The sequence below is a fragment of the Pteropus medius genome, unplaced genomic scaffold (assembly GCF_902729225.1).
Source record: "Pteropus medius unplaced genomic scaffold, Ma_sr-lr_union100, whole genome shotgun sequence".
NCBI lineage: Eukaryota > Metazoa > Chordata > Mammalia > Chiroptera > Pteropodidae > Pteropus > Pteropus medius.
Window position 1 is genome coordinate 332,844 of NW_024349802.1, and position 25,777 is coordinate 358,620.

The 25,777-nt window shown below is 62.8% G+C and overlaps 1 protein-coding gene across 1 annotated transcript in view; it reads left to right on the forward strand.

Annotated features, from left to right (window-relative positions):
- CFAP46 (cilia and flagella associated protein 46) overlaps window positions 1–25,777 on the forward strand; it is a 69,205-nt gene that overhangs the window by 1,680 nt on the left and 41,748 nt on the right. Inside the window, exons 5-24 of the mRNA XM_039835921.1 lie at window positions 1,116–1,280; window positions 2,036–2,159; window positions 2,598–2,692; window positions 3,255–3,365; window positions 6,189–6,288; window positions 9,515–9,613; window positions 11,303–11,493; window positions 14,251–14,479; window positions 14,625–14,745; window positions 15,488–15,611; window positions 16,199–16,329; window positions 16,676–16,803; window positions 17,191–17,324; window positions 18,389–18,601; window positions 19,798–19,963; window positions 20,756–20,883; window positions 21,586–21,715; window positions 22,256–22,422; window positions 24,437–24,568; window positions 24,980–25,142. Coding sequence (XP_039691855.1) covers window positions 1,116–1,280; window positions 2,036–2,159; window positions 2,598–2,692; window positions 3,255–3,365; window positions 6,189–6,288; window positions 9,515–9,613; window positions 11,303–11,493; window positions 14,251–14,479; window positions 14,625–14,745; window positions 15,488–15,611; window positions 16,199–16,329; window positions 16,676–16,803; window positions 17,191–17,324; window positions 18,389–18,601; window positions 19,798–19,963; window positions 20,756–20,883; window positions 21,586–21,715; window positions 22,256–22,422; window positions 24,437–24,568; window positions 24,980–25,142 — 2,851 coding nt within the window. The remainder of the gene's footprint in view (window positions 1–1,115; window positions 1,281–2,035; window positions 2,160–2,597; window positions 2,693–3,254; window positions 3,366–6,188; window positions 6,289–9,514; window positions 9,614–11,302; window positions 11,494–14,250; window positions 14,480–14,624; window positions 14,746–15,487; window positions 15,612–16,198; window positions 16,330–16,675; window positions 16,804–17,190; window positions 17,325–18,388; window positions 18,602–19,797; window positions 19,964–20,755; window positions 20,884–21,585; window positions 21,716–22,255; window positions 22,423–24,436; window positions 24,569–24,979; window positions 25,143–25,777) is intronic.

The following is a 25,777-nucleotide window of genomic DNA, read 5'->3' on the forward strand; positions in this document are numbered from 1 at the left end:
TTATCGAAACCGTTAAGCTTGCATATAAACTGCACATTTAAATACGAGCTATTTAAACAGGACACGACACTTAGAGGAGGTGTCGGCGTGAGTCCTGGGCTCAGTCCCTCGCTCTCCTGTCTCTGATGGCCCATAGGCCGGGGCCTGGACTGGGTGTGGGGACGCAGGGCCCAGCCCCTAGCGCCTCACCCAGCGAGGCTGTGCACACAGGGAAGCCAGTGGCCTCAAGCCTGAGGTTCTAAGGACAGTGTGTGTTGTGAGGGGACCGTACCCTGGAACTGCGAAGCCGGAGCGGTGAGCATCCTTGGGGAGGGGCCCGGTGGCTGCTGCACGCCAGGGATCCTGGGGACACCTGCAGGCTGCCCGACGGGGGACCAGGAGCCTTTGAGAATAGAATAGATGTGGGCACAGCGGGATGGAGGACGAGGGGGTGCTGAGTGAGCCCCTGAGGGACCAGTGGCGTTGTCCTGCCAGCGTCCTGGGTGACGATGGGCAGCACACGGCCCTCTAACTGCCAGCGCAGAGCAGCGCCAGGCACCTGGCAGCCTGCGAGGCGGAGCCTCTCCAGAGAGGCCCAGAGGAAGGGGCGAGTCGACCCCTGTGACCCCCACGCTCAGTTCCTCAGGCGGCTCCCGGCAGCCAGCAGCCCTCGGGAGAAAGCCCAGCTTCCCCCACACGTGGCGCTTCCCGCACTGGCTCAGAGACTTTGTTCCTCAAAGCTTCTGCTCCCTCCTCCACCTACCCAAACTTCATCCCTGCACTGCTTTCCTGGCTGATTCCTGGTCACTTTTGGGTCTCAGCAGGATGTCACCTCCTCCAGGAAGCCTTCTTGATTTCTCCTACACTTGCCTATTCTTGCCTATCCCTTGGGAGCCAAAGGAGGCCTTCCTCACTGGTACATTTTCACGGGGGGCCGATCGCTTTGTGGAGTGGCCGAGTGAGTGACGAGCTCTCTAGTCAGGAACCAGGAGCCTGTGGCCGGGAGATTGTGGCTGCGGCTGAGCTGGATGCCCGTGGCTGCCGGGAGGGCGATGCATGTTCGCTCATGCAGCCTGGACCGTGTGTCCCAGATGCTCGGGACAGGGGACTCCAGGTCTCCTCTGCTCGCGCCGCAGGTATTACTTCCTGGTGTTCAACGCCTCGGTCCTGTACTGGCAAATGGCGAGGCCCTTCCTCAAGCCGGGGTACTGTCAGCACCTGATCGCCAGCCTCGCCCAGATCGTGAGCGTGTTGCAGCAGACGGAGGAAGAAGACAAGGACTGGCAGGCGGAGCTGATGCTGTGAGTGGGGGCGGCCGCCCTGCAGACCCCGTCCCTCCCCGCGCCTCCGGGGGCGGCCCTCTCACAGAGCCGCGAGGCCACCGCTCGCTTCCACCTCCGGTCACAGAGCTGTGGTCTTTTGTGTCTTGTCCGAAGATGCGTCTAAGCTCTGTAGACGACACTGCAGTGTCCTGGCCATGTGGGTTAGTGACAGCAGGACAAGTGTTTCGACTGAAACCCAGCACATGCGAACTGGGTCAGAGCCGTGGCTCCTGGGGGTAAGGACTTAGTTCAGCACGTTGGTCCCAGAGTAGACGTTTCGGCAGAAACCTCGGCCCCACGATGGCACGGGAAGCCACAGCGACAGAGGTCAGCAGGTGGATCTCGGGCAGAGGGCACTGAAGGAGTCTGTCACACTGTCCCTGTGTATGCCGAGTGCCATGTCCATGCGCCATGGCTGGCGACTGTGTCCGCAGGTGGGGCCAGAGGGTCCGTCCTGAAGCCGGAGCCAGAACATGCAGGCTTTCCTCCCGGCCGTCGGCCATCTGGGGAGCCTCTCACAGAAAAGACACACAGGCGGCGTCATTTTCCAGTGTCCCACACAGTGACATTTCCCTCTTGCCGGCAGCGGCGTGGCTCCCCGTCCCCAGGCGTGGGGCGAAGAGCGGCCCGTCGTGTCTCTCTGAGGTGTGAGACACGCGGATGACACAAGGGTGATGACCTGCTCATTAGACGCTTGCAGCAGGCTTAGCACCCACTGTGCTCGTGGTCCCCAGGGAGCTCCTGGAGTGCTACCTGCGAGCCGGGAAGACGGAGGAGGCCGCGAGGTTCTGTGCCACCGCCGCGCCGTTCACGAAGGCGAACGCGCCACACAGATACCGGCAGCTGTTTTCCGTCATGGTGAGCTGGCGTGTTAAAAAATGTAGATGAAGGGGCGCCTTCCTCAAATGCCACTGCTCAGGACACTGTCGAAACAGCCCACGGGTCCGTCCACGCGGAATGTAAGACACACACATACGAAGAAAACAAAACGAAATTGTTTTCTTCGTTGCGACTCTGGTTATTTCCTTTGTGACAGTGTTGAATTTAAAAAAAGCAGAAAATTTGTGAAGATAAAGTAATTACCGTAACGATGTGTATGAAGAGCACTCGGAACGTATTTGTTTCTCTGTGTGGGAAAAGCGAAATAATAAACATAATTAATGAAAAGATACTGTTACTTGCAAATATTAACGTTAAAGGAGGAGTGTTTGCAAAATAATAGCCAAACACAATACTTGGGTCTCTACCAAATGATCCGTTTAAATCGAGCTGGTTTTCGCGTTCGTTCGGTCACAGGTGCGCCATGGACTGATGGACGAGCTTCAGTTAAAGGAAGAGAAGAGAGCTTCTATCAGCATGTCTGTCACGTTCCACATGAATACGCTGAGGGCGTAAGTGGTTTGGGGAGGGGGCCAGAGCCAAGTGGTCCCAGCCTCGTGCGGGGGGCGGGCTGGGCCAGCGGAGGCTGTGGGGAGGCCCCTGGCGAGGCGGGCCGGTGAGCGAGCGGTCGGTCATAGGGCAGAGTCACCAGCTGGTTGTGCCAGGTGAGGCCGGAGACACGGCCGTGGCACTGAGCAAAGTGAGGGGGGCTGTTGGGGTGCCTGGGAGAAAGGAGTTACCAGGCGGGACCAGCCCTATGAAGGGGCCAGGGGAGCGAGGAGGCCAGCGAGCGAGGGGAGGGGAGGGAGCAGAGGGGCCGGTCCCAGGCCCCAGAGCAGGAGTGCAGAGGGCCCGGTGCCCCCCACGGGCCCTGCGCAGGCGCTGACGTAGGACCCCCCTGTGCATGGCGTCCGGGGGTCCTCTGAGCCAGCAGGTGCGAATGGTCCGGGGTCCGAGGAGGAGGGCGGATTGTTTGGGCCTCTGGCCAGCGTGGATCACCTCATGAGAGTTCCTTTTATAATTCGAACAAACCTGACAGGAGTTTTTGGTTATTTAACGTTTAATTAATTCTAGGAAATTGGATAAAAACGAACTGCCCGAAGACGTGGGCAGGATCCTGAAGAAGACGCACCAGCGTTTAGGCTACTACAATCACCAGCGCTTCCCCTCGGTCAGGGAGGAGAAGTGAGTTCGCTTCCCGGCCTCCCCAGCAGCTGCCAGCGCTGCGTCCTGGGAGGCGGGTGCGTCACTGCACACGGGACGCTCCAGGGTCAAGCGGGACTCCCAGGAGGGCTCCGCAGGTGCTTGGTCTCCGCCTTCCGCCGGCGCACGGTTTCTGCAGGTGGACAAATGCTGCCCCCCGAGCATTTGGGCTTTTTCATTCTGTGCGTTCCGGAACCCTCTGAGCGCTGGTGGGGTTGACAATGATCCCGGGTTAAGTTCCCGCCAGTGGGAAGCTGAGCCGGATGGGACAGAGAGTGTGGAGTGTCCCCCTCCTTTATTCCCACAGCGGTGACAGGATTTTTCCCCGCCCAGCAGCTGTCACATTCTCACGTACGTTTAAAAGAACGGGGAGTCAGGAACCTGTTGCTGTCCCGGCTCCCGCTGTCCCGGGCTCACACGTGCGGCGGCTCGTCATTTCGGCGCTCAGTGAATTTTTCAGCACCCTGCATAGGAAGCCTTTGGGCCCTTTGCGCATAGCAGTTGTTCTGGATGCGTTTTCACTTTGTCGTTTGATCGTCAATTCACGGGTGTCGTGCGTTGAATTGTGTTTCTCAGAAAGACACAGCCAGGTCTCCGCCCTCGCCGCCTGCGCCTCTGTCCTTTCGAGGAGGGGAGTTGACACAGACTCGCGTGGAGGGGGCCACGGCAGGAGGGAGGCAGAGAGAGGGACAGAGCCGCGGCGGCAGCCGGGGCCGCAGGTGCCGGCCACAGCAGAGGCGGGGTGCGGTGGGGGCCGGCGGCAATGCGTATTTCCTTCCCAGAACCTGAGGGCGCTCAGCCCTGCGACACCCAGACTTTGAACCTCTCGCCTCTTGAGCTGTGAGCGAGTAGCATTCTGTCATTTTAAGCCACCCAGTGTGTGGTAACGTGTCACTCAGCCGAGAAGACTCGTGGGGGCGTGTTAGCGATCTGCTGTCACGTGACGACAGCACGGAGCAGCCTGAGCTGCTGCACGCGGGGCGGGGATCCGGCAGCGGCTGTCGGGGGCTGGGGTCCCCTCTGCGGCTCGGCGGGCGGGCGTGGTCCGCGCTCCTGCGGGTGCTGGCCTGGTCCGTGCCTCTCCACGTGGCAGCTTGCTTCACCAAAGCCGGTGGGGGGCAGTCGTGAGTACGAGGGAAGGCAGAAGCGCCTGCCACCTAGTCAGGGCGGTGGCTGCTCGGGGTGCGGGTCTCCTGCTGGGTAGAAGCAGTTACTCAAGGGGAGGGGTCCTGCAGGCCGTGACAGCAGGACGCAGGGCCACGGGCACCTTGACGTGGCCTGCAGCTGGGTTGGATGACAGGGCGCACAGAGACGTCCTGTGTTCCTGTGGTCACTTCATGTGTGACTTCCCCCACTGCTCTTCAGCTGACACAGATTCCATGGCCAGGGGTCGCATATATGCGTATTTTTTAAATGACTCATAATTTCTCATTTCAAATTTAAATGTAATTATTACAGAAAGTTCGAATATGGTATCAATATATATTTTCAAAATTATGATCACATAGTTTTTAACCTGCTTTCCTACATAAATCGTGAACGTTTTTCTGCATCGTGAAGTTTTCCTAGGCAGCGAGGCCCCTGACAAGGCCTTCGGGTCCCCTGGGAGCCCGTGGGGCACGTTCCTGAAAGCTGGCGAGGCGTGGCCTGGCCCCCAGTGTGCCGCCACGCTGGGCGCGGCCCTGGGGGTCTCACTGCACGCGTGCGGGGCGCCCTGCCTGCCCATGATCCAGCCTCGGCCGTGTCGGCCGCCTCTGCCCGTGCGCCTGGCTCACTCTCCCCGCCCTCAGGGTTTGACATGGCGCCTGCCCCCCAGTGTTGCTGTGGCCGGAGGGGGTGCCAGGACAGTCTGTGAGCTGGACAGTCTGTGAGCTGGACAGTCGTGGCTTCGTGTGCAGGCAGCATTGGTCGCTGCTCCTTGGACTGGAAGAGAGGGTGTGTCCTCTGCTTGCTGGGGACACGGGCTCAGCGACTCAGAGCTGCCTCTGGGGTCTTTAGGTCTCACCTCAGCCTGACCCTTTGTGAGGGCCTTGCTGACACTTCTGGGGCAGGAAGAAAGTTCTGTCGGCTTAAACCTAAAAGGACTGAGAACCAGTCATTTACACCTATGGCTGTCCCTTCTCCCCTGTCCCCGCCTGCCTGGCCCATGCGGGGCGGGGGGGGAGCGGCCCTCCCAGGGCCCTCTTGGTCCCAGGCGGAGTGGATGGAAGGTGAGGTTGGCAGTGACAGTGGGGTGTCCGGAGGCCACGCCCCTTCCCAGTGCAGGGAGCAGGGAGGATGGTGACAATGCGGGCCGCGGTGGTCCCGTTATGACTGTGGCAGTTACCTAGAAAAAGAGGGAAGGTTGCTGTCTGGAGACAGTGCCGGTGGCACTGTTGAGACACCTAGTGGCTGGCTGCCAGCGGTGCTGCTGGACGCCCTGAGTGCACAGGACTTGGCTGTCCCGTGCCGGAGCCGAGGAGCCGGGCGGTCTCGCTCCAGGGCTGCTGCCTGTGTGCCTGCAGCTTGGGCTCTTCGGATCGGGTGGTTCCGGCCTCCGACCTTGTCCCTTTTCAAAGTCGCTCAGGCCGTCGTCAGCCTGTCGATTTCTGCAGACACCCTGACTGGTGACCGTGGATGTTTTTGGTGATGTCCCCAGATGTTCCTCACGTGGCCTTGAGTCCGGAGTTGTGTGTCCACCCTGTGCTCCCAGCCACGGCTGCGAGCCTCGCGGTAGCCGAGTGCTGACTGGGTGCGTGTTCTGCCGTGCGGCTGGACCCTCCTGTCCCTTACTGACCCATGGCTGCTTTGCTTTTTTGTTTCCAGAATCCTCTTGCTTTTTGAATTAGCTCATCTTTCTTTGACCTTGAAATGCGAGGAGGTCTCCTCCGACTGCATCTCAGACTTGAAGATGATGGAAAGCAAAGTAAGTGGTCGGCGGTGTGGGTGCCCGGTGCCCACGCGCGGTGGTCGGAGAGCCCCATAACGGGACCGCCACGGCCCGTGTTGTCACCGCGGGGGCCTGAACCTGCCATTGGCGCGTTTTCTTTCTGTGCACGTGACACGGTGGAGATGCGATTTTTGCGATTTTGCCCATGCCCTCCTCCCTTTTCCTGTGGTCATAGGCGCTGGCCTGTGCCGCCAGCAGGTGTTCATGTAACCCACTTGAAGGGCTGCACAATGTTTCACACATTCGTGATCTGTGACGTACTCTCCAACCCTGTCATTGGACGTTGACATCCTGTTGTTGCTTGCTTTTTACTTCCGTAAAGGCTGCAATGACCATTTTGTGCCTAAAGCTTTATGTGCATTTAGGATTTTTCCTCAGGTAAGTTCATTGACGTGAAATTGCTAGGGAATTCTCACTTTTAAGATTTTTAAATGCACATTATCATATTGCTAAGTGGAAGAAGCAGAGTGGAATCATGGGTCCAGGCCCGAGGGTGCGGGGGCGAGGGGCACGTCGGCCACGGGGTCGGACCTGCGGGGGGGCGGTGCGTGGTTCTGCGCGCCCAACGCTGGCCGGCGACCCGCCACTGCCATGTCGTGTGCCGGAGTCCAGCGCATACGATTTCATTGGTCAGTTATACCTAGACAAGAATCTTAAATAAAAAGGAAAGCAGAGTAGACATTTCAGAAGGAAAGATCGGCAACCTTTTGAAGGTACAGTCATGCGGTCATCCAGAATGAAACAGAGAAGGGACGTTAGGAAGAAAATGCACGGTGTCCTGGACGTCGGGCAAGTTCAGGCAGGTGAGCAGGCCGGTCGTCGGCGTCCCCGAAGGAGGAAGGAGAAAGGATGGGGCCGGAAAAATATTTTGAGAAATAATGGCTCAAAGTTTCATGGTCTTTAAAGAGGAGAAAAAATTATGTTCTGAGGAACAAAAGTAAGGGTGAGAGCAGACTTTCCCGGGGGAAAATACATGTCGGGAGAGCTGAGGTCGGCGCCCCTAAATCCGAAGCTGAAAATGGCCAACCAAAAACCCTACCTCAAAATCAGAGGCAGATAAGGATGAATTAAAGTATACAAGATCTGACAGAGTCTGACTAACAAACACTGCAAGAATTTTCAAGGAGGTTCTTCAGGCAGAAGGAAGAGGGGACCAGACAGGACTCGAGGTGACACAGAGCAGTGAAGGGCACCGGGAAGGTGACCACACGGCGGATGGAGACACTGAGCGAGGGTTCGAGGCTCTTGCAAAGATCTGGCTGTTCAAGAAATGCAATACTTGGATCGAAAGACTCAATACTGTTCAGACGCCAGTTTCTCCAGACCGAAGAATAGATTCAGAGCAATCCCAAGCCAGATCCCAGCGGAAGTGTCAGAAATCGACAAACCGATATAGAATTATGCAGAAATGCACAGAGCCTGGAATGGCCGAAGGCAGCTTTGGACACGCGGAGCAGTAGCCTGAAGGCCCGTGACAGGGTCACGTCGGCGTGAAGGGACGTCGCCCAGACCAGCACGACAGGCTCACAGATGTCCGGGCAGCCGACTTTTGACAAAGGTGCAACGGCATTTGGTGGATAAAAAATGGTTTTCTAAAAATGGTGCCGGAACCATGGAATAAATGTAAAGAAAAAAAAGGTATCGATCCATACCTCACACCATATGCAGAAATTAACTCAAAATGCATCACAGACCTAAACGTGAGTATCGAAACTATGAAACTTCTAGAAAATCTTTTTGACCTTGGGTGAGGCAAATTATTCTTAGGATATCAAAAGCATAACCCGTAGAAGAAACTGGCAAATTAAACTTTATTAAATGAAGAACTTCTGCTCGTTAAATGATACTGTTAAGAAAATGAAAATACAAGCCAGATACTGAGAGAAAAAATTTTCAAACCTCACGTCTGATAACGGACTATGTCCAGAGTCTATAGAGAACTCTAACTACTCGAGAAAACAAACCACCTAAAAAATGCAAAAGATCCAAGCAGACGCTGCCCCACGGAAGACACACGGACGGACGCCAGCAAGAAAGACGCCAGATGCCGTGAGCCGCGACGTGCCACCCGTGTGGTGGGGACCCAGTCGCCACCGCCTGTGCGTTTTCACCCAACACTCCACTGCTGGACAGTTCTGGTCACCGAATGTGTGGAGGTTTTTCCCGCACCAAGCAATTCTCCACGTCACCAGCTGGGGGCCCTGCCACTCACCTCAGTCCTGATGGGAGCGACCTGGAGAGAGCGTCAGGCCCACAGGCTAAGGGCTCCCTTAGCCCCACGGGACTGCCCCCACCTACGTGCCGATCGCAAGCAGCAGGTCCCAGGTCACCCCCAACTTCTGTCTGACTTGGCTACAAATTGGGGGTTCCCACAGCCCCTCCCGGGTTCTGTCCGTTCGCTACGTGGCTCGCAGAACTCAGGGAAACACACGTCTGCGGGTTTATTATATCGTAGAGGACGTGGTCAAGGGCAGAGGCGAGTGGCCAGGTGAGCAGGCGTGTGGGGTGAGGCCTGGGGGGTCCCGAGCACGGGAGCTTCTGTCCCCGTGGAGTTGGGGTGTGCCACGCTCCCCGTGTGGATGGGCTCACCACCCGGAAGCTCCCCGAAGCCCGTCCGTTGGGGTTTTACGGAGGCTTCTCGCACAGGCGGCCTGGGATCGGTGACCCCACTTCCAGCCCCTCTTCTGAAGACTACCGTCCGAGCTGAAGAGTGCCCACTGCCAGTCAGGGCCTGTCCCTCCCGAGACCAGCCCCCGGAGCCCCCAGGACCCGTGCAGAGTTGGCTCTTGGGGCTTCCAGGGGCCGGGAGCCCTGTGTGTACACAGCCTCCCCACCACGCAGAGACTGGACTGGCTGCGGGAGCCGACGGGGCACAGCGGGCGGGGGCGGGGGCAGCTGGGTTCCAGGGCCAGGCTTGTCCAGTCGCTCTAATTAGTTACAAATTCCGTGTCCAGTGACGTGAACTGTATTTCTCCCTCTATGATAACGGTAAAAAATTTCTTTTGGCTTTCTTACTTAAATCTTTGCATCTTTTGAAAACATTTTAAGTTTTAAAATATATTTTTGTGTGATCTTATGATTTTAATTTGTCGAATTTCTACTTTATACATTAATTAGAACTTAAAACTGTCTTTGAAGTTAACGAATGTGTGAGGTTTTTGTCAAAAATCTCCATGTATACAAAAATGGCTCGTGTGTGCAGGACCCTGGGAAGCTGATTGAGATCGAGGGCCTGGAGTACGAGTTGGAAGCTCTGAGACTCGAGAGTAAGGTCAGGACCTACAGCCGAGCGGCCGTGGAGGTAGGCCCGGGGCAGGGCTGCAGGCCGCGCGCGAGAGCTGTGTGTGTGCCATGTTCGCGTGTGCCCTGCCGTGCCTCAGTTTCCCCACCGTAAGCACAGGCTCAGGCAGGCACTTTGGAGGCTTGGGTGGCACCTGAGCCACCAGCCTTTTCCATATTCGTGAGCGTGGCTCCCGGAGCCACCTCGGTCTGCTGGGCGTGTTGGGGGCCTGCAGCCGGGGCTGGGGCTGGGAGCCACCTCTGGCTGAGCCCTGTGGTCTGTGGAGCTGCCCCCCGACCCACCACAGGCCGGGAACCCCGCCCTGGAGAAGGACACCGTATCTCTGTGAGGGTCTTGCCACCAGGCCCACGTCTGGGAAGGCACAAAGTCACCCCTGCCGTAGCGAGGGGCCGTGAGCTCCCTGGGCGTGGAGCCCTGACGGGCTCTGGGGATGGGGTGAGGTCGCTGCAGGGGAGGGGCGTGTGGGCAGGGGCGCTGTGTGGCGCTGTCACTGCAGCCGCTCTGACTTTCTCAGCTGCCCTACTCAAAACCGTAGACTGTGGAAGGTTCCGTCTGTGGCTGCGGAGAAGGCGACTGGCTTTTCGATGAGTTGGTGCAGGGCTGCCGCTGTCCCGAAGAGCCGGCCCCACGCTCGGGCCTGTTCACGGACCGAGGTCTGGGCCCGCAGCCGCCCCGCAAAAGGGACCAGAGGTCCTTGTATGCTAGTCCTTAGTAAGAATTCCGCAGATGAAGAAGGAACGAGAGTTTATTGGAACAGGATACTGGCCGCTAGCGAGGCGGCCACTGCCTGGAATTGCTCGTGGGGCCCTCACAGCAGCCCCACGTGCCAGGCCGTCCTCGTCCCGTGTCACCCGCCTGGCCTGGGAGGGCCCCGCCGGCCACCTGCATGGAGAGGAGAGCTCCGTGCTCCACACCCTCGGCCGCTCTGCGTGGCATACTCACCTCCACCTGCCGGTCACTCGTGTCCCTGCTGGGCTGCCAATGGGCTGACCCGCCGGCGCTGACCCTCTCGAGGGAGGTCACGCCTGTCGCAGACGGTCATGTGCTGTGGCGGCACCTGCCAGCGGGCAGGCGGGGGAGACGTGGCAGAACTGTCTCTCGGGCGGCCGTGGGCGTGGTGCTCGGGCCTGCTCGAGTGGCCACGCGGTGCCGGTGCCTCCACCTCCGCCGGCGAGGACCCCAGGCATTGGCTCCTGGGGCTTTGACGCCGTGTCTCTGCAGCCTGCTGGCCTGGGCTCAGGGATCCCAAGCTTGGCGTGACCCCGGCCCAGGCGCAGTGTGAGCAGAGCCCGAGGCCCCGGGGAAGGCGTGGGGCGTGAGGCGGGACCAGGGCCTGTCCGTGGGGGGCGCGTGTCGCAGGCTGGGGCAGGTTGTCTCCAGGTGACACGGCTGATGGGGCCCAGGCCCCCAAGTACACGAGGCCAGGAAACAGGAGGGCGATGCACAGAGGCACGTCCACTGCAGCCTCGTGAGGCAGCCAGACCCTTTCGGAGAAGGTTGCGTAGGCCATAGGCCGTCCGCACAGACAGCGTCTGACCACGGGTCTGGCCCCACCCGCTGCCTCCTGGGCCTCACGCGTCCCGGGCTCGGGGTCCGCCCAGGGCTGCCGGGGCCCCAGGTCGTGCGGGCAGGCCCGATGGCCGCCACTCGCCGGGCAGTCTTCACGGACCGGTCCCTGTCTCCGTGCAGAGCCAGCTGAGCATAATACAGAGACTGGACGTCGCGCTCCAGCGAGCCGTCCGCCTGGGCGACCTGCGGGTCATCCACGTGCTGTGCACCACCCAGTGGAACCTGTGTCTCCCGCTGCTGCAGCACAGCCTGCGGCGCCAGCTGCGGAGGCCGCTGGCCAGCGTCGCCGCCATCCTGGAGAAGGTGGACAGGTAGCGCGTGCGTCGCGTCGTGGGCTGGCCCCTCAGAGAGGCCTGACGGGGGGCAGGAGAGGGTGGGCAGCGTCCGCCCTCCCCAGGGCTGAGGATGAAGTCGAGCTCATTTGCCCAAAACGCGATGCAAGCTGGAGCACCCACTGTGTAAGAGAGGGCTGGGGCGGCTGCTGGGGTGACAGTGCCATCCGTCTGTCCTGAGAGGGGCAGGCTGTCCCCATCACCTGCTCATGGCGGCTAAGGGCCAGCCTGGGCCTGAGACCCTCGGGGACAGGGCAACGACCAGATTCAGGTCAGACCTCTGAGAGCCAGGGCCAGGCCAGCGTCACCTGTGCTCCATGAGCTCCGACGGAGGGACCTAGGCATGGCCCAGAGCTGGCCGCGAACCAGTGTCCACTCACCTGGCGTCTGATGCTCACAGGCCAGGGTGGGCACTGCCGTCCCCCAGGCAGTGCGGTGATCTGGACTGGGTGCCTTCTGCCCTCAGCAGGTTGAGTCATCCATCATACGCTGGCTGTCACCAGCCTCGGGCCAGGCCCTAGAGGCGCCCAGTGAGGGGTGTGGCCAAAGCACTTACGTGCGTGTCTGTAGCTGCACCTACATCCACCCTGCACCCACACGTACCCGTACCTGCGCCCACACTTACCCACAAGTACGCCTGCTCCTACCCCCGCACTTCCCCACCCTCATCTAAGCGTGTGTCTGTCCTGTACCGCAGCTCACGCGCCGACAGGCTGGATGTAGCAAGTGCTCAGATGACCCCTAGGGCAGGGCGTGGGGAGGGCAGGGCAGGGCCAGCAGTTCTGGGCCCGGTGGTCCCAGCCGGCTGAGATGCTGATCTCGTTAGAGACCAGACGGGCGGGGCCTGGGCACTAGGGAGGATGAGGGCCCTGCATGCGGTGGACCCAGAGCTGGTCCAGGCCCTGGGGGCCGCATTGTCCTGAGCAGGGGGCGGGGTAGAGAAGGGCTCTTCAGTTGTCAAGTGACCGCTCTGCCGCTGCTGGGACAGCCGTGGACAAAGCTGGTGGCAGGTGCCAGGTGAGAGTCGAGGGTGACTGAGCGGAGGTTGCCGGGCAGTGAGTGTGGGCATAAGGGGTTGGGGACACACGCCCCTCCCTGACACCCCTGGTCTGAGGGGCCCAAAGACGTGCGGGGAAGGCCTGCAGGCCGTGAGCTGGGGAGCCCTGCAGGGAAGGGCCTGGGAGGTCGCTGGAGTCCCCGGAAAGGCAGGAAGCCCAAGGCCAGGCCCCTTTGGGGTCTGGTGAGCTGAGGGGGCCTCAAAGGGCTGAGAAGGAAGGGGCCGGGCTGTGGGAGGGACACAGGGTCCCTGCTGGCTGAGCAGGGGTTGCGTCGGAGGGGTCGGGGGCTGCCGTGGCTGGGCGTGAGGCCAGGTGGGCACGGGACAGAAGGGATGGTGGGGGTGGCATGGAAAGCACCATCCTGGCGGGTCCGTACGGGGCGAAGCCCACGGCTGCGTTCTGGGTTTCTTTAGTTCGTTCCCCGAAGGCGCGTCACAGGGTCGGGACGCTGCAGGGTGGCCTCACAGACGAGGGACTCAGCCCCACAGGGGAGCAGACGTGGGGGTGGCTTCCTGTCTCTCTGTTTCCTGAGGGGAAGTCAGAGGGGCGCTAGGGGGCAGGGCTTCCGGGGTGGCAGCCAGGAAGGGAAGGGGGGGCCAAGCCCCGGGCAGGGTGCCAGCAACAGGAGAACCCATAGGGGTTGGAATGCGTTGCAGGGAGAACTGCTGCCATCCCCCGTTGACCGTGACTGGGAGCCGGCTGTCACCTGCGGTGAGCCCTGGCACGTGGGGGGCAGTGGGAGGGGACTCTCGAGAATCACCTCCTGCTCAGCATGGGGTTTGCGTTTCCTTCCTCTCTGTCGGGGTAAAAAATCTGTCCTGGACCCCACTGGGCTGTGTGGTGAACTTCTCACTGCCCTGTCCTGCGCCCATTCCTGTATCCCCCCCAGCCCGTGCTGTCCCCCGCGCCCCGTGCCTGTCCCCCCCGCGCGTGCTCGCGCTGGGCCCCGACGGCCTCCACTCGGCTCGTTTCCCAGATGCTGTTTTTTCTTCCCTTCAGCCTTTTTTTTTTTTAATTTAATGAGTTTATTTCTTGTTTACGAAAATGTCCGTGTAGTTTACTTTCACATTTGCCCGATTTTGAGAAATAACTTCCTCTGGCTGCCGTCTCCCCAGTCGCCTCTGTCGAGATGTCGCGGCCTACGGGAAGACGCCCCCGCGAAACGTCTGGTTTGTGAGCCGCGTCTCATCGCGGGGGGCGTCGAGCGTTTCTCCCGTATCTACTGGAATGGCCGTGGGACGCCTCTCGTTCCTTAGCGTGGAGAATGACACTGGTCGGGTTGCGTCGAGCCAACCGCATGTTCTCTGGAGGGCCCTGCCCGTCCGCTGTGGCTGTTGCCAGCTCTGACTCCCAGGAGGGCCCACGGGGCTGGCGACTGTTAGGAGCGGGCGTGTGTGCCTCAGCCCCCGAGACCAGAGGGCAAAGACGGGGCCCGTGTCTTCAAAGATGGGGCAGTGAGTCGCTGGCGACGTGACGGGAGACAGCGCCACGTGCCCTTCTCAGGGCCGCTCGTGCTGCTGGGACCCCGTTTGCCCGAGAGCCCAGGTCCCCTCGGCTGTTGCCAGCTGGGCTCGGGCTGCTGGCGGCCTGCAGGGCTCCCTCGCCCCCGTGGCCCCCGGGGAGGCTTCCAGGGAAGCCAGCTCACCCGGCCCCCGTGACACCACGCTGTCACCCCCAGCCTCATGGTCCTGCTCCGCTGCCAAGTGCACATGGAGATGGCGCTCATCGAGGAGGACGAGGACCGGCTGGAGCCGGCTGTGCAGCACCTGCAGAAGGCTGCGCTGCTGGACAGCCAGGGCCTGTACCAGGAGCACCTCAGGGTGGCCTCCAACCGGCTGCGCCTCTGCACAATGCTGTACCAGTCCCCCGAGCGCGCCGAGGACAAGGCCATCATGGCCATCGAGCAGGTGCTGGCACGGCCATCTCGGCTCACGGGGGCTCAGCACCTGCCCTGGGTGCAGCACACCTGTCGGGGCCCCACGGGGCCACCTCAGGAAGGGCGGAGTGGGCGCCCCGGGGAGCGGCCATGTGCTCACACGCGTCCCTCTGCAGGCCAAGAAAGCCATCCCCAAGGACAGTGTGCGGAAGAAGCGGGCGCTGTTGGTGAACGCAGGCCTGGCCCTGGCCCCCGACACCTTCCAGATCGTGCTGGACAGCGAGAACGAGGCCAAGGGTGAGCGCCCCGACCCCTTCTGCTGCCCTGTGGCAGCGCCCAGCCCGGCCTGCGTGGGGGCGTGACCCTCGGGGGGAGCGGCAGCCGTGGCCCCTCTGGCACCCCCCTCGGCCGTCCAGTCTGAGGGAGTGAGGCAGCCCAAGTGCTCTCTGCTGTTTCCACACTCAGCACGCGGGGGGCCTGGGGCTGGGGCTCCCACTGCTGCCGGCCAGCAGGAGGCGCTGCGGGGCCTGCGGCGCTGCTCCGAGCGGGCGGCTTGCGGGCTGAGCGGGCAGGGCCGGCCTGGGGCAGCACAGCTGAGCCCGCGGCCTGCCAGGGGCTCTGCGTCCCCGTGGGGCTGTGCGGGTGACCCCTGGCTCTTGGGGTGCCAGGAGGGGCCCCCCCATGTCGAGCGGGTCCAACGCCCGGCCTGGGAGGGGACGGCGGGTGTCAGGCAGGGCGGATGTGGCAGCGCTGATTCGAGGCCTGGGTGGGTGGAAGGCGGAGTGGACAGCCTCAGGGCAGCGTAGGGCAGGATGGCCAGGTGGACCCCAAAGCACGCGGTTCCCGGGGGCCTGGCGGAGTCCCATCAAAGAGCACAGCTGCCCCGGCCAGCGGCCACTCTGCACTGTCTGGGGCCCAGCGCCGCTTGCTGTGACCAGTGGCCACATGCCGGTGACGAGCACGCCCTTGAGCGGAGGTGCAGGCGCGTGACCCTGTGGCCGGAATGTCAGTCAGCGCTGCGCCTGGTTTCCGCCTTCAGTCTCCACCGGGAAGAGCAGGGGCCGCTTCGCCCACCTGTCTGCGAAGGCGCGGCACCACACCCTCAGCGTGGACAAGGCCGCCGGGCACTTGCGGCGTCTGGGGCACGAGAACAACCAGGAGAGGTGAGCAGGCGGGGGCAGGAGCCTCCCGTGCGGCCGAGCCCCCGAGAGCCGGAGGGCCCGTCTGTGGAGGCTGAGCCCACAGCCACAGGGTCCCGCGTGTGGCCCGCAGGGTCGGGGGGCAGGCGCACGGCCCCACGGGCCAGCAGGCAGCTGTCCCCGTCGCCTGAGAGCCGAGCCTCCAGCAGGACGCCAGCACCAGGCCCTGCGTGGGGTTGGGGCGCGGTCACGGGAGCCGGCGGATGGAGGACAGACTTGGGAGGCCCACCCCAGGGGTGGACAGGGACGCTTCTCAGTCGTCACAGGGCGGGGACGTGGCTGCCCTCACGCTGGCCGGGACCAGAGAGCCGGACCCCAGGGCCGCCCTGCCCTCCGGGTCCTGGCCCCCACCCCACCCCGCCCCGCCCAGGGCCGCCTCAGGTGCCCTGCTGTGAGCACTGACTTGTCTCAGGGGTCGTGCGCTCTCCTCTCGGACGCCTTGACCCTGCTGGAGCGCAGGCGCCTTGCTCTCAGTGGCAGCAGGTGGGCTGGCCGCTGCCGGGACCGGCCACGGCGCGCTCACCGTCCCCCGTCTGGGTCTCTGTGAGCAGGATACAGATTTGGGCAGAGCTTGCCAAGGTGGCGCGGCAGCAAGCTGTGTGGGACGTCTGCCGGACCGCGAGCCGTTTCTGCCTCCTGTACGACAGCATCAGGGCGAAGAAGCTGCCCCGGCTGAGGCGGGGTGAGCGGGGCCCGGCCCATCGGCCCTGGCGCAGGCCGCACAGGCCCACGCCGGCCCAGGGCCTCTGGGGTGGGCAGTTGCCGTGGCCTCTGCCTCCTGGAGCGGCCAGACTCGGGCCCGAAGCACGGCGCAGATGTATCAGGCTTGGCGGGCAGAATTCCACTAGCGAAATCAGGAAAGCCTTGCAGAATGTCAGCTGGGGACAGGGGCCCCGCGTGTGTGGGGCGCTCCTCCCCCTCCGAGGCCCTGCTGCCGGGAGCTGGGGCAGGGTTCCAGCGGGCGGGCGGGGGCCAGCTCCCTGGCACTGCCATCCGTGGCCCCGTCTGAAGCGCTGCTGTTTCTACAGCCAGGAAGAGGCGGACCAGAGACGGCTTGGCGCACGACAGCAAGGGCCAGTCGGAGCACCTGCTGCAGAAGCCGGCGCCCTCCCACCTGCTGCGGAAGTTCGCAGAAGTGGGGTTCATCAGCGCCGAGGTGCGTGCTGTGTGCAGTGTGCGCTTGAGCATCACCTCGGGCAGGTGACTGCCACACACAGGCGCTCCCATGCTCCCCTCCGCTCCTGCGGGATGGGGAGCTTCTTGGCCCTTGGGGGGTTTCCTGGGAGAAGTGTACCACATGTTGACCTCGGTTTTCCTTAGAAACTATCGGTTGTGAATCTAGTCACGCAGGAATTACGGTTTGACGGTGACTGGTGACTGCGTTTGGGGTATTGTCAGCATCAGAGTCACCATCGAAACTTCTTTGAACGAGGCACCATAGAGAGAAGCGGAGATTCCTCACAGGGGCCCCCACCGTGTGCCTGGCTGCGTGTTCCTGCTGCTGCGGGGTCCACGTCACCTCCTGCCACACACTTCCTTACAGGCTACTGTCCAGTTGCTGCAGTCGGAGGGTGTAATGCTAAATGACCGTCCTATCCCCCCTGAGGACTTGAGCCAGCACCCGGCCGGCTACGTGCCGGAGGACCCGGAGGACAATGCGGAGTGGATCGTGTACAGGTGGGCGGCCCCACGTGGCCCGACACGTCTGCTGTTCCCTGCACCAGCCACACGGCCTGTCGTGACGAGCACAGGCTTGGTGGCAGAGAGGACAGGTGGCTGTGTCAGGTCGAGGGCACGGTTTGCTGTCCCCTGAGAAGGAACAGGGCCGGTTATTCCGTGGTTCGGGCCCGTCCCTCCTGAGAGTGGTGAGTGTGACATGCGGGAGCTCACACTCGTGGTGGGGGCGTCTCTGCCCGTTTGCTCGGAGGAGCGCTGTGGCCTGCTCTTACCACGTGACGTGGGGACTCGCCTCGGTGGCTCCCTGCGTGTGGGGAGACAGCGCTCCTCGGGAGGCCCAGGAGACTGGCCCCAGGGGCGGTCAGGTGCCGACGCCCCCGGCAGCGAAGGTGCTGCGCCTGCCCTGGCCGGGGGTGGTCCTCTAAATCCACCTAAGTGTCTGTAAAAGTGAGCGTGGTGGGGAGTGAGTGTTCGCATGACACGTCACCGGCCCCGGGCCTGGCTAGCGGGCTTCGCCCGGCGAGTGGCACGCCTGAGTGGGGCCCGGGCCCAGGCCGGAGCAGAGCTCACTCAGCTGGAGGAGGGTCGGTGAGCCAGGCCGGGCCACCCTGACCCACGAGCTGCGCGGCTTTGACATTTGCAAGTTTTGTAAAATCGAACAGGAGAGTCACGTAGCTCTCGAGCCCACGATACCACGTGGCCCCGGAGGCCCCGTCCGAGGACGGCGAGTGTCCACTGACAGCGCTCTGTGAGGCCAGGGGCCCGCGGACAGTGGCCTGTGTGCTACGGGGCAGGCTGGGCCGGAGGCGCGAGGGGCAGCCGCAGGGGCGGACGGGCGGCTGGGCTGGCCTCAGGTGGGAGGGCCAGGCCAGAGGGTCTGCTCGGTGTGAGCGAGGGGTGTCCTGCTGGGAGACGGAAGGAACTGGGCAGGTCCGGGGTCCTTAGGGAGGGACACACCTTCCTGACCCCACCCCGTTGCCGCTGGGCAGCCGCTGGCAGCCTTCACGTGGGCGTGTGGACTGGGGCAGGCGTGCAGACGCGGAGCCGGGCGCTGTGTCCCGCAGGACCTGGATTGAGAGCCTGTCGCAGTACGCCATGAGCAGCTGGCTGCGGTCTGCAGACATTGGGCAGGACATACAGGAGGCCTGGATCGTGCAGAATGCCATGGCCTACGTCCTGAACCACAACCACCACCTCATCACGGCCGGGCGGCAGAAGGAGCTCGTGGACACCTTGTACCACCTCCTGGGCGTCGTCAAGGTCACGGGCCACAATGGGTGAGGCTCAGCCGCAGCTGTGGGTTGGAACATGCGGGCCCCTCCCCCATCTTTAGCGCTGTCCTCCCAGCGAGAGGTAGGGCCACAGTCAGCAAGTGCCTGGAGGGGCCAGGCCGAGGAGAGCCTGTGGGGACATGGGGCTGCTCAAGTCATCCCAGGTCTCCACTTCCTAGCAGGGCACCCCCTCTCAGAGCCGCAGGATGGAGTGTGCGGTGGATGAGGCACTCAGGGCCCTGGACCGCCCGGCCCCACGGTGTGGTGCAGTGTGCACGCCCAGCCGGCCCTGCGCTGGGGGGGCGGGGGGGGGCGCTCTTTGGGTGGGGTCCCTGTGCCCACGTTCTCTGCTCACGCATTAGCTCGTGCAACGCTCGCATTTTCATGAGCCAGAATTAGAAATTTAAAAAAAAGTCGGGTTAAAGTTTCATCTAACTACAGTGAAGTTTTAAAACACTCCTCGAATGTTTTCTGTTGGTTTGATTTGAATCTGAGGAACGAGGTTTTAACGTTTCCATCAGACGTTAAAGCAGAAATTCAAGGTCGGGTCAGGGTGCAGCAGCACGTGAGGCTTTTCTAAAATCACGATAATAGAGAACGGGCCGTGAGCTAAGGACTCGCTCAGGGTCCGCGCCTCCTGTGGGCCAGGCGCGGCCTCCGCGGTCGGTGTCCCTCTGGGCTCCGGGGGGCCAGCCCTGGAAGCTGAGCCCCTCTTCACGGCCGTCGCCCTGTGTGTTCTGCTCCGAGTCCCTGATTCCCGACCCACAGAGACGACTGGCAGCTCTTCTAAGGGCTGCAGTACCACGATGTCCCCCAGAGAAACCCGGAGCTTCTGGTCTGAGCGCAGTGGCCCCGGTGACTAGTGGCCATTCTCAGGCCACGAGCTAGGGGCTGCTGGGGGGACCCGGCTGCAGGCGCAGTGGCCAGGCGGGCCTTTCTGTCCCGCATGCGCAGGACTCCCTGAGCTGTCCCCGGTGTCCCCTCTCAGGTTGAAGGCACCTGTGCTGGGGGACAGAGCCGGCCAAGAACAGGTGTCCTCCCCTGAGGCCTGAACAGCTGGGGCAGTGAGCGGGCCTGGTGCCGGGGCAGTAGGCGGCCGCAGCCAGTTTAAGTCCAGCAGAGGGCCCGGCAAACACAGCCGCTGCGGATGCGAGGCTGGTGGCCCCCGGGGCCGGGCTCAGCTGCTCCGCCTCGTCCCCCAGCGACCCCGTCATGTTGGTCATGCTCTGCAATGCTCTGGCTCGAGGCTTGATCATCAGCTGGATCCCGGCCCAGACGTCAGAAAGGGCCAGGAGGGCCATGCGCACAAACACGCCCCACACACCGCTGGACGCGGGCGCCTCTTCTGAAGTCAGAGCTGCAGTAGAGGTGCGGCCTGCGCCGGGCAGCGGGTGGGGGGCGGCGCGCTGGCCTCTCTCATCCGGCAGGGGGCGGGCAGCGGGCCACCGGGTAGTCGGACCCGCAGGAGCAGGGCATGAGCGCGGGGGCGTGGGAAGCCCACATCTCTGAACAAAGGGACCCAGGCGAGCGGACGTGGGTGGCAGTCGGGGAGGGGCGTCCCTGCCAGCCCAGGCCCCCCCTGCGCTGGTTATCCTAGAGAAAAATAGGACTTAGAACTGAGGCTACGGACCAGTGCCGGCTCAGGACAGAGAGCTCCAGTGCCAGATAGAACATTCTCAGGCGGGGTGTGGACGGGCGGTGGGGCCTGTGACAGCCATTTCCCAGTCGGCGTGGGCTTCGCTGCGGTGATCAGCAGAGGGCAAGACGTGGCCTTGGTGGGTGGCGGAGAGCGTTTGGTGACCCGTCACCCATCTCTAGTTCAGAAGAATCTCAGCAAGCCCCTTAATGGCCAAAGGGAAGCTGCCGGAACCTGCAGCCGACCTGAGTGCGGTGGGGAGGGTGGGGGGCACGGCCGCCAGGTGCCCAGGGCACAGCCGGGCGAGGGCGGAGAGAGGGGCGGGGCCTCCGCCTGGGCGAGGGGAGGGGTCGTGAGCGGGCGCGGGCTGCTCAGGGCTGGCGCGTGTTTAAGCCACGGCTGCAGCCCGGGCCCAGAGCTGGCTCTGCTTCCTTTAGTGATTTGGGGCTTGGCCCCGGTTCCCCTGTTCGGGATTGGGTTTGTGAACAGGTCCTCCTGACCCCACTGCCCCCGCCCTGTTACAGGTCTGTGAGTTTGCCCTGAACCTGACCAACGGGTCGGCGCCCGAGGAGACCGTGCCCACCGTGGCCCGGCAGCAGCTCATCGCCACCTGGGTGAAGGCCAAGCAGCTGCTACAGCAGCAGATTGGGCCGCTGGGCTGAGGAGCAGGTGCGGGCGGCGAGTGGAGTGTGGGGCGGAGGGGAACAGTGGTGGGCGAGTGGTGGTGGTGGGCGTGGAGAACGCGGCGGGCTGCTTTCCTCGCCTCCACCACGAGCGGGTGCAGGGCCACGCCCTCAGGCCTCACCCACCCGGATGGCCATGCGCAATGGGGAGAGCTTCGTTTTCCTGTGAGAGGTGGGGCTGTTCTCACTGAGGTCCCTGCCCCTGGCCCCTCCACTGACCACACCACAGCGTCCTCTCTATCCTTCAGCCTCTGGGGGTGCTGTCCACCCTTGGAGACGCTCACTGTGGCTTTACCCGGAGGGGCAGCCAGACTAGAGGGAGCTCTCCTTGGCAGGGCACCAGGGGCCCCTGAGCTGTGGACGCGAGGCTGTGGGAGTGGGGGCTGGGGGAGCAAGCAGGGGCCGGCACACGTGGGCTGCCTGGCCATAGGCGGAGACCTGCGCATGGGCAGCGGCCGCGGACAGGCGGAAAGGGGGCGGGGCGAGGTCCTTAGGGAAGGCGTCCGCGCGGCTGCCTCCCCCCCCCTCCGGCCGTCTCGCCGCCGAGGGCTGCGCGGGTTCCTCGTTTCTGGGCACGCGGACGGTCACTTGGAGAGAAGCCTGCACGGATGGCTCCAATCGCTGCCACAGAGCTTCCCAGGGCTGCAGCCTGGTGTCCCGTGGACTGATAGACACGCTCTGCCCCCCCCCCAGGGCACCGATGAGGACATCAGCTCTGTGACCAGAGTCCTCGTTGCTCTGGAGATGTACTCCTGCAACGGGCTGGGCCTCATGGACTTTACTGTACCCCCCTTAGCCCAGGTGGGTGTCACCAGGTGTCCTGGCAGACATGCCAGGTCTGTACACAGACAAAGCCCCCTACCCGCACCCCCCAAGGACACTTGTTTGAATTCTGCTGCTCAGAGGCAGAGCTAGGGTCAGAGGGCCTCACCCCAGGTGGCTGGGGCTGGAACCTGCGTTCTCCCACCCCTCCGTCCCCTCAGGGCACCGGACTTTAGTTTCACTTGGTAGCCTCACTCTAAGCTTTCTCCACAGGGCCACGAAGGGCGGGGCACCCCACAGGGACTGGGGGGGGCATCTGTCCCCCAACCGCGAACCCTGTGCCAGAGCCTGAGCCTCGGTTCACACCCAGTGGCGCGGTAACTTAGCCTTTGTGGCCTTTACTGTGCGGAGGGTCCTTTGCCTGTCGAGCGCCAGTCAGGAGTAACGTAACCAAACGATCTGTGGCAAGGGGAACACTGAACCACACGCAAGGTGTCGCCAGATGAACTGGCCACACGGCCACTGCGGGCTGCGGGGTCGGAGCCTCCCACCCTGACGTGCCCTCCGCCCCGCCGGCAGCTGGTGCGCATGGCCTCTGAGTGCAGCTGGTCAGACCCCGTCGTGGAGCTGCAGACCCTGATGCGCCTGACCAACTTCGCCTACGTGGCCCACGACCACGAGGTCACCATGGCGTGTTCGCAGAAGGCCATCCAGATGGGCATTAGGTTACTGAGGACCACGAGTCCGTAAGTACCCTCCCCGGCACCTGACTCTGGTGTTCTGACGACGCGGCCAACGCCCCCACGGCAGGAGGGACCCAGAATGTTTGCGATTGTGCGTCAGTGTGTTCAGTGCAAGCCGGGTAAACACGGAGACAACCGCACCTGCTTTCACTGTGGGCACATCGCTGGGGGCTGAGGGTAAGGAAGACCTGGGAAGGGGTGGGGTGGGGGAAAGACACGTTTCTATGGGAAAATGGTAGGACCCTGACTTCTCAGCAGACGCAGTGCAAGCCGTTCTTAAGTGTGAAATAAGAAAAACCTGTCAATCGGGACTTCTGTACCCACTACAAATAGCCTTCAAAAACTGAAGGCAAAATCGAGGCACTTAAAAGTAACCAAAGCTAAGAGGGGGCCTTCCCAGAGGCCTCAGAGCAGGGAAGGCTGGGGGAAGGTGCTGCCAGGTGGAGCCTCGGCCCCAGGGGAGAGGAAGGCCCCCGGCACGCGTGCGACGAGCCGAACCGTCCCCCGTCGGCTCTTAAATTCCTTAAAAGACGTGTCCTCGTTTAGGGCGGAAGTAGCCGTGTTGCGGGATCATTAGTGACGTAGCAGGAAAGCACATCCCAGTGGTAACACAGGGTGGGGATGAGCTGAACAGAAGTCTGTCGTTTAGGGGTCTCTCATCACCTGTGAAATGAAACCATGGTAACTCGGGGTGACCCGCGATGAGTTTTAGGGTGTGTGTTGTAATCTCTAGAGCAACACTAAAAAAATGATAAAAAGGTAAAACTGAAAACCGAATAGAGGAGATAAAATGGGAGACAAAAACCACTCAGTCCCGAAGAGGAGGGGGGAACGAAGAAACACACAAGATGAAGGAAGGCCCAGCGGGTTCACCCCGGCCCCGTCCGCGGCCCCGTCCCCTGCGACGGGCCCCACGCCCGCCGCGCGCCGGAGCCGAGACCCAGCTGGGAGCCTTTACGCCAGGCTCACTTCAGGGACAAAGACGCGGCCAAGGGGCTGGGAGAGAGGGTCCCTGTGCCAACGCGCGTCACGAGAACACTGGGCTGGCCTCGTTCGAACACCAAAGACGCATCTGTCGTAAGAGACAGACGTTTCGTAATGGCGAAACGGTTAAATAAGCAGGAAGAAGCCCCAAAACTTAAATGTCTGTGCACTTAATAGCAGAGTTTAAAAATTTGAGAAGCAAAAATTAGATACATTCACAATCACAGCTGTAGATTTTGATGTTCCTCTCAGTAACTGACAGAACAAAGTGAGCAAAAAAAAAAAATCGGAAAGTTTACAGCTGATTAAAGCCGTCCACATCTCAGCCAGGTGACATGGACAGCGTGCTGTCCCCAGCAGCCGCGGGACCTAGGAAGGGCCCCTTCTCCACGTGCCTCGGTCCCCCCGCAGCGCGTGGACGTGACATTGCACGGCAGACCGGTAGACCTGCAGGCCGAGGGCCGGCGGCTGCCCCCTTCGAGGCTCCCGCAGGCCGGTCCCTGCTTCGGGCCGTCGGGCCCTGGCGAGGAGTCTGCCTGGAAGCCCGTGCGTTTCTCCTGGAAGGGTCGACACCCCTGAGCCGAGGTGCAGGGACGTGCGTGCTCCCATCCGGCGCTGCCAGGGGCCGATGTCAATGCGTGTGGTGTCGCGTGTGCCCAGCATGGCTTGGCTGGTCCATGACGGTCTGGGGAGGGGGTGGCGTGGCATGCTCAATACCGCTGTGAGTCAGAGTTGCACAGGACAGTCCCTGGCGCAGGGTGGCGGCCTCTGACACACGGTGCTGGGCCCCATAGCTCCCAGTGGGGCTCGGCCATGCCGAGGCGGGAGGCACCCACAGAGGACCCTGCTCTGCTCGCTGATGGCCGCACGGGACAGCCTGCAGATCAGCCGTTGGCCCCGTCTCGTGGTTCTGTGGGTTGACCAGACTCGGCTGGTTCTGCTTTGGGGACTTCCATGAGGCTCTTCGGCCGTCCCAGGCTCACGCACCTTGCTGCAGGCACCTTTCTTGCTTCTGGCCCCTCTGTGCCTCCAGGGTCCAGGCTCAGCTGGTGGCGGAGATGCTGAGCACCACGGCCTGCGTCCAGGGCAGGAGCATCATGGAGAACCTGAAGGGGCAGACACGGCTGCGCCTGGCGGCCACCAAGGCCTTCGCAGAGAGCGTCAGGTGTGCACAGTGCTACGTGGCTGCTGTGTCGTGCATTTGGGGTGCGCGCTGTGTGAGAGAAAATGACTGCAGTGCTGTGAAACGAAGGGCTCGCGGTTCAGCGGGGACCGCCACTGCGGCTGCGCGTCCTTCAGTGATCCTGTGATGAGGGTCATCAGCACGGGCAGCGGGAACGGGGTCCTGAGCTGGGTCAGGGTGGGGAGTGGGGGTGGGAGCTGTGGCTTAGGCACAAGTCACAGCAGGGACGTGCCCTGGGGCCGCAGAGTCCTGCTGAGCTGGGCACAGGGATCCAGGGTTTGGGGGCAGCCCCGACACCCCGGCCTCACCGTGCCCGTCGTGGGTGTCGAAGCCTCAGGTGTTGCTGCGGCAGCACGGGCGGCACCGGCTCTGCAGGTGGGACCTGCCTTTCAGGTTCGGGGGCATCGCGGGGAGCAGCGCCCTGGTGATGCTGGCCGCGCGGCACTTCTGGAACACCTGGCGCCCGCTGCTGTCCTCTGCGGCCAGCAGGAAGAAGGCCAGGAGTGCCGTCCAGAAGGTCATCGGCATCATCAACAAGACGGAAGTGAATAAGCAGGTGCGCCCGGGGCGGGCGGCCTGGGACCCACGGGTGCCTCTCAGGGGCTCCCTCCGGGGAGGACAGGCGCCGCACAGCTGCTCCAGAGTGGGGGCGGCTCCCGCCTGAGCGTGGCACGCAGCCCCAACCCCCACTGCCCCCTCTCGTCTCTCCCTCCCCGCTCCGTGAGGACTCTGACCCCGTAGGTGCGGAAGCCCGGTGGGAGCGGGGAGCACAGGGAGGGTGGGCGGATGGGCTCCCGGAGTCAGCTGGCCACTGGGCCAGGCCCGCAGCAGGCACCGGTCTGCCCTGGCTGGCACCACCCACCCTGCCCGTCACCCGCCAGTGTGGTCTTGGTGGCAGGAGCTTCCCAGGCTGGCTCCCAGGGTGCCGGGCCTGCCTCCCCCCACCTGCCTGCTGACTGTGTGTCTGGCGTGTCCGGTGGCTTTCCAGCCAGGACGTGGCCTTCCACAGAGCCGCCGGCACGTTTCCTGTCTGCCCAGCAAGGCCACACGTGGGGCTGACGTGGGATGTGGCAGCGGCAGGCCCTTCTGAAGGAGAGGCTTACAGGTCACAGTTTGTGGCAGACGCTGTCTGTGGTCAGAGTCTGGGCCTGAGCCCCTGGACTGAGTTTCTTGGGCCCTCGGTCCAGGGCC